This window comes from Rhea americana, unplaced genomic scaffold (assembly GCF_003343005.1).
Source record: "Rhea americana isolate MKP2758 unplaced genomic scaffold, rheAme1 scaffold_317, whole genome shotgun sequence".
In the NCBI taxonomy this organism is placed as follows: Eukaryota; Metazoa; Chordata; class Aves; order Rheiformes; family Rheidae; genus Rhea; species Rhea americana.
This window is the reverse complement of record NW_028186443.1, coordinates 568,279-575,656: the sequence shown is the minus strand read 5'-3', so window position 1 is coordinate 575,656 and position 7,378 is coordinate 568,279. Positions and strand designations below refer to the sequence as shown.

Here is a 7,378-nt window from a genome sequence, read left to right as displayed (position 1 = left end):
CGGAGGCCGCCGGGAAGTGGCGGGCGGGGCTACGGCAGCCGGCGCGGGCGAGCGGGCGGTGGCGGCACGCGCCATGGGCTGGGAGGAGAAAGAGGCGCGCGGGTACGGCGAGTTCGCGGAGACGGCGCAGAGCTGCCACGGGCGGCCCATCTTCGCGCTCTTCTGCGGCGACAAGGATGCCGCGGGCCGCAGCTGGTGCCCGGACTGCGTGACGGGTGAGCCCCGGCCCCCAGGGCCCCGCTCCGCTGCTGCCGCCGCAGCGGCACACTGCGGCGGCAGCAGCGCCACCTCCGCCGCGAGCCGCGGGGCCTCATTCGGGCTTCGGCCGTCGTCGCCGAGCGCATGAATCCCACGGGCGATCGGGCTGATGTGACTGGGAGCTGACGCTAGCGGAGCTGCTGCTTCTATGCTGCTCTGTTTCACCAACCACATCCCACCGATAGCACGTGATGCAATATGCTGCTCAGCAGAGGCTAACATTTCCGTCTGGCTCCGCAAACAATTAGATGTGAATCTCGTGATCAGTTAATTCACCACTGCTTTATACATCAAGGGGTAGCAGTGACTTAGCGTCTGGCAGTGGAACATGACTTTAACTTGGTGGCACCTCCCAATACATCACTGAACTTTGCTGCATCATATATGGCCAATTACATAGGGCAACAGCTTATTCCTGCTCGGATGGGAGAGAACTCTTGTTCTCTCACATAAAGACAGCCAACAACAGTTACTGTGGTCACTTGTAGAAAGCGGCCTTTGCTCAAAGGCCGGTCCCTTTAACACCAATGGTAAGTTCTGCAAAGCTTCCTGGACCTCTGCCTGAGGCAGAACATCAGCACTAGCAACCTTGTTTGTCCAAACAGATCCATGTGATTCTGTAGCACAGTAAAAGTATTAACTACTAACTGATTAATAAATTACTCTCTAGCTGAACCCATTGTGAGGAACGAACTTCATAACATGCCTGATGGGTCTGTATTCATCTACTGCCTAGTAGGAGACAGAGCCTAGTAAGTAAAAATGTTTTAATGTCAATGGCTGATGTAACTCTGTTATTCTTGGACTGGTGGTGAACTAATCTGTTGAAACTACTGACCAAACTCCCCTTTTCTGTAAGGAATGAATCATTTTGTGACTTTTGAGGGGTACACCATCCCTTAATGCAAACTCTCTGTATATTTGGGCTGAGAACTGGGTTGGGAAAGTGTGTGGGGGGGTGAGGCCCTTTGAATCATCCTTGTGAAAGAATTTTAACAAGCTGACTTCGAAGTGTATCTGTATAAACTGTTATTCACCTTCTTTCTGAACAGCTGGAAAGATCCCAACAATGAATTCAGAAAGAATCTGAAACTAACAGGAGTGCCTACACTGCTTAAATATGGAACAGTAAGTGATTTATTACATATTTTGGGTCTACGTGCATTTGAGTGAGAAACTGGTAGGAGCTTGCGGCTACAAATTTGTATTGGCCATCCATGTTGTCTTATGCCCTCTTACTTAAAAAGAAGAGACAATTATGAACATCTCTTCTGCCCTCCCCCCCCCAGCTCAAAGAGACAACTGATCTGTTTTCTGTAGAATTTTCTGTGTAATAAACATGTAGTATAATAGTAGTTGAAGGAGGAAAGAAAATTCTTAGTAACATCTTGTTGGCTTCCTGACTTGCAGCTCCTCCAGCTTTAGAAAATCCAAAAGTTGAATTATGGGAGTGGAACAGTATTAGCACAGTACACTTCTAACTCCCACAAATTCTGTTTTTTAGTTGAAGACACTAAACCTGTCACACCACATTTTAACTTGTACAAGTTAAAGTGGTAGTTACTTTCTAAGTAATGACTCAGAACAGAAAACGCTCAGGCATTTTTCAGTTACACCTCACTGCTTGCTTCCCTCAACTCCCACTTGCTATATATGAAAATAATTGCTGAAGCAAGGCTAATGTTATCATATACAAATAGCTCTAGTCTTGAACTGGATTTTGAATTGCCACTAAAATGTCTTAACTTTTCTTTCAGCCTCAGAAGCTGGTTGAAGAAGAATGTTTTAAGGCAGAGCTTGTGCGTATGTTGTTTACTGAAGATTAAATCTTCCAGTAGTCAATCATTTAGTAAGATACTCATCTCAATTTGCTCTGTCCTTTCTAGCGATTTTTATGTTTTTCAGACTAACATTGGTTAATTACAACTTCTGACTAGTCAGAATAAGTGTCATAAATTCTAGGTCCAAACCTTCCACTAAAATCTCAAACTGCAAAATTGTATCTTGCCTTTCTTGTTGAAATAAACTTGTATTTGCAACAAACAGTCTCTTTTCAAAGGAACTCATTATGAAACACTTTATTTATACTTTCTTCTTTCCCTCAACAGTGCAAAGCTAAAGTAGATACTCTGTTAAAGTACAAGCAACTATTCTTTTAAATAGTTAAGGAAATCTACTAATGCTAGTGGAGGTGCTAGTGTAGCATACGCATATTGACACTTAAATCATTATTGCATTCTTTCAACCAAAAGGAATGTAAGCAGAGGGAAGGCATGTACTACCATTTTGTACAAGAATGGAGGCCAAACTACAGTTACTAGAAAACAAAGTGAAGGCAAACTCATTTAGTGTCCCTAAATCAATTTCCTACCAGATCAGCAGCAACTGTTCTATGTTCAGCCTAGAGTTACTGAAGAATATGACCGACTTACTATTAAAAGTGTAGCTGAGCAATTATTTGGGAAGAACAGGAGAAAGAGAAGAATCTGTTTATTCTTCCTAAAGCAGACTTTACATAGCTACTAAAGGCATTAAGACAGATTTTCAACACCTAAGATAGACTAAACACATAAGCCATTAACTAAGTATGGTGACCTGAAGGTTAACAGTCTTGGTGTTACTGGTCACACACTGAAATTTAATGGTTACAGTAGCTGCTCTTAGAATAATATAAAATATAGCACGAAGGGGTATTATCTGAATATATCTAGAAAAGAAAAAATAGTCCTAGAAAGGTAGAGCAAATTGTCTAAACTTTAAATGCAGAATATTCAAGTTATACTGTATTTTTAACTTAGTTCAATAAACTGTATTTTTAACTGACAAGTCACATTATGTAAAAGTCCCTAAAGCCTAGAAGTTCTGCTACTTCTTGATGCTACATTTTATTCTTCATTACACAAAACTAAACTCAYTTGAATGCAATCTGAAAGTAAGAAAAATAAATCCCTGTCATTGCTAAGATCCATTTATCTTAAGAGGGAAAAAAAATTGCTTAGAAGCATCTAGTATTTCACTAGCAGAAAGTAAAATGTGTATTCCATTAAAATACACTGACTTTAATGAAATAAATACAGCTACAGCCTCTCTCTCTACACTGTTTAGTATTTCCCTAATATCTGTTTGCAAGGTTTATATGACTGAACTCTGCTCCASTCCTGCAGTCCTTGTGTCTTCACACTTTGATTTCTGTCTCTAAAATATACTATAAGCAAAACTCTGCAAGACTCATTGCAACAATGATTACCAGGTAAACAGAAATGGCAAGTTATACCTCAGCTGTTTCAAGGCAAACATCCACATTGTAGATTTTGTGTATCTTCACTTTAACTTTGCTCATCTTGCAGTTGTAAAAAGCAGTACACGAGGGGGTTCTTAGCAACACCTTGAGACATRCCTCTTAAAACCAGACTTTTAAACTATGCTTTTTTCATTAGATACTTAAATGGCAGTGCCCTAAAAAACCCTACATTTTATTTTCAAGAGCAACAAAGACATTTAATAACACTCTTTTGAGATTGTTCATGCTACAGAATAAATTACAGAAGTATGAAGTTGTTAGTCTTACATCTTTAAAACATTGGTACAAGTTACAAGAAAAAAAGCCTAGTGACTTTATAAATCAGGAAGACCTTAGCAATAATGAGGCAAAATTATATATTTTATGTACACACAGCCAAACCTACCAAGAGTCCTCTGTTGTAAGTACTTGAAGTGATACAAACTACAACCTTGTCACTCTGGAGAATGTTTTTCATTTTACTGAGGTGTTGTTCTGTTGCTGCTGCTCTGCCAGTGCTTGCTGGAGGCGCATTCTTTTCCGTGAATAGTGTTGCCAGTGAAGAATCTGTTGCTCATCAATAAATTTAGCACACTGAGCATTTACCAGTTCTTTGCGGAAATGTTCATATTGGAGCAGCTCTAACATATGCAGACACTGAGGATACCTGCATTAAAAATAAAACCTTTTATTAAAGCATCTGTTTACAAGGTACACTAAGCCTGGTGTCTCTGAAAATTTTGCAGCCCATTATTTGCATTTTTCATGTACATGCTTTACTCAAGTATCAACCCATTTAAAACTACAATATTCCAGATGTTAATACATACCTTAATAACTTCAGTTTTATGCAAGGAAACAAGGAGCCCAATAACATATATGCTTGCATAGGGTAATTTTTCTAATAGTTGGATTTGATTAAAATATCTACTGTTTTCCCAAAATGTGAAGGAGAGCTGTAAGACTAAGAAAAATGAAAACTTCAGACTGCAAAAATCGCTCTCAAAATATGGCTACTGTGCCTAACTGAAKCAGTTTTGTACCACCATGTTCAATATTGATATTTTAAACAAATGATAAACTGCAGATATGGTTTGTAACAGGAAGATTCACTGTTCAACTGATGAAAGACAAGTTATATCATTTTGTCTATTCCTGTTACAGCTGGACTGTTGGAAATAGCAAAACACAGTGGGGAAGGCAGAAGCAGAGTTGCAGGCAGAAATCAAATACTGATACACTGCTACACAGCATGTAACAAAAGGTGAATATCATACCATTAAAATTTAGAATATTAAGTAATTTTAACACTTACTTTAGGTATTTTGCATATTCAGGTTCCTTCCAATAAAGTAAATATTTAAGATAATTCACAAAAGCTTTATCTTTGAAGTAGCCTCTCTGCGCAAGGACTGAAATAAGATGACAAATAAGGAACTGTCAGTTACAGATGCAGAAAGAAAAGTCTGCCAAACTTGAGGAATATATATTCAAAAACTATACAAAGGAACACTTGAGTCAGAACTTTAAGATTACAATCCAATTTTGATCAATTCAAGATGAAATAAATACACAGGGAGAAAATGTATATTTTTGTCAGCACTGTAAACAAAATAAGCTAGTCTCATCTCCTTTATGGTATGTGTCTTTTATACAGCAACAAAGAACAGCATTTTAGAACAGAAAATTTTTAACTGTAGCATCAAAATTGGCAGGTAAATTCAAGGGAGATAAGTACAGTATCTGAAACTATTATTAACACTTATAAAATGCTGGTTTTAGATAAAAATAATTTCAAGATAACAGTATTCATTTATTACAGGCTTTAGCTTCTTTTTATTTAAATACATATAGATGTATTTAATTTTATTTCAAYAAATAAAACATTTTGCATTTAAAACCCCCCACCTGTTATAAATCTGGACAAACAGAAGTATTTACAGACTACCGTTATCCTGTGAAAGTTCTATTTGCTTTTCCCTTTTTAGCATTACCAAAAATAATTAAGACCGATATTCATTTCTCAGGATACTGACATTTACTTCGAAGTACTTACAGTTAAGGTAATTTGGATTAGCTAGACATTGAACAAATTCCAACTCCAGCTGGAACCGCAGTCGATTTCCTGTATCATCTGATATAGATGAGAAAAATAGTAAGAACTGAACTCATACAATAGATCTGAAAGTCAATTTCTCAGTTTGAACAGTATATAGACAGTATGTTTAAAAAGGAATAGACAAAGCAGTAACTCCCCATAATCAACATGGATTCATTTAGCAAAAGGTTCTTCATTACATGAATCAGTGTTGGGCCTGCATTAATAAATTTGGTGGTTACAGCAAAGCAAGATGCAAGAAATGGAGGAAAACACAATGACACTTGTTTAAAGTGAAGGAACAGGAAAGAGCAAGGAGCCTGGGATGTTTTTACAGGGAAAATTTAAGAAGGTGAGAAGAGGGAACTTCAAATAACCCACTGATCCTAGTTTTACGTAACTGTAGAAGTAGTGCAAGGCAACTTTTTTGCAGAAAGATGATGTCTTCATACGGTACATGAGTGAACATAGCAATGTTCTCACACTGCGATATACACCAGGCCCTACTGATGACTCCCAAGGAATTGATGCTGAGTCCAGTATCATTTAACATCTTCATTTGTGACCCTGATGATGGGACACAGCAAGTTTGCTGACAACACAAAATTGGGAGTGGTGGCTGACACATCAGGTGTCTGTGCCACCATTCAGCAGGACCTCAACAGGCTGGAGAAATGGGCCAACAGGAATCTCATGAAGTTCAAATGGAAATGCAAAATCTTGCACCTGGGGAGAAATAATCCCTTGCATCAGTACAGGCTGAGAGTCATCTGGCTGGAAAGCAACTCTGCAGAGACTTGGACAACAAGTTGACCACGAGCCAGCAATGTACACTTGCAACAAAGGTGGCCAAGAGCATCCTGGGCTGCATTAGGGGGAGCATTGCTAGCTGCTGGTGGAGGTGATCCTTCACCTCTGCTCCACACTGGTGAGCCACATCAGGAGTGCTGTGTCCAGTTCTGGGCTCCGCAGTATGAAAGAGTCATGGACATACTGGAGCAAGTCCAGCAAAGGGATACTAATGGATTGAAGTGTTATTGGTATGATACTTATAAAATTTATGAAATAAAAATTATGTGAAATTGATTTGCTAAAAGCTTAGAGCATTTCCATACTACAGAGGAATGCCTAAGTTCTTATAAAAAATAAGAAACTTGAATAGAGAATGTGACACTGGTGCAAGTCAAGAACATGGAAAAAGAAAAGCCGAGTGAAAAGAATTCATAGATCTCAAGTATAATGAGCAAATAGCAAACCTATCCTGACTAAAGGGCTCTCAGTTCTCTGTAGCCTGCTGTCACCACTAGAGACCACTCATTCACAGGCCTGTAAGAATGATCTTCAGTTCCCAGCTGAAAACATCAACGAATTTTAACATCAGGCTATACATGTTCGTAAAGCATCTGAATCTAAACACACTTCTCTTTCTAAAAAGTTATCCGAGCATAGGGCCCAGAGCCAGAGGAAGGTGAGAACCAGTGCTTTCTACAGAAAGATCAGGGCCAGGGGACGAGCCAGGCTGAAGGACGTGCGGTCCTAGACTTGCAGCTCCAAGTCTTGAGCCAAGGGAAATGTCAAAAATGAGGCCGGTCGGCACCCGCGGAAAAGGCGGCAAAGCCGCGCGCCGCGGGGGCGCCCAGGGAAAGCGGCGCCGGTCCGAGGCGCGGGGCTCAGCACCGCCCGGCCCCAGCTCGCCCTGCGGGAGCGGCCTCCCCGGGCCGCACCCGCCAGCGCCCCTGGCC

At 40.2% G+C, this 7,378-nt stretch overlaps 2 protein-coding genes across 2 annotated transcripts in view; one reads left to right on the top strand and one right to left on the bottom strand.

The window, feature by feature from the left end:
• Positions 1-9: 9 nt before the first annotated feature.
• Positions 10-2,303, top strand: TXNDC17 (thioredoxin domain containing 17). The gene is made up of 4 exons (XM_085310330.1): positions 10-215; positions 929-1,010; positions 1,311-1,386; positions 2,016-2,303. Exons 1-4 carry the CDS (start codon positions 74-76, stop codon positions 2,082-2,084), a joined length of 369 nt encoding a protein of 122 aa, XP_085166456.1. The 5' UTR covers positions 10-73; the 3' UTR covers positions 2,085-2,303.
• Positions 2,304-2,731: 428 nt separating this feature from the next.
• MED31 (mediator complex subunit 31) overlaps positions 2,732-7,378 on the bottom strand; it is a 4,835-nt gene continuing 188 nt past the window's right edge. Inside the window, exons 2-4 of the mRNA XM_085310329.1 lie at positions 5,595-5,672; positions 4,854-4,950; positions 2,732-4,205 (exon numbers count right to left, since the gene is read on the bottom strand). Of these exons, the coding sequence (XP_085166455.1) occupies positions 4,013-4,205; positions 4,854-4,950; positions 5,595-5,672 (368 nt within the window). The 3' untranslated portion in view covers positions 2,732-4,012. The remainder of the gene's footprint in view (positions 4,206-4,853; positions 4,951-5,594; positions 5,673-7,378) is intronic.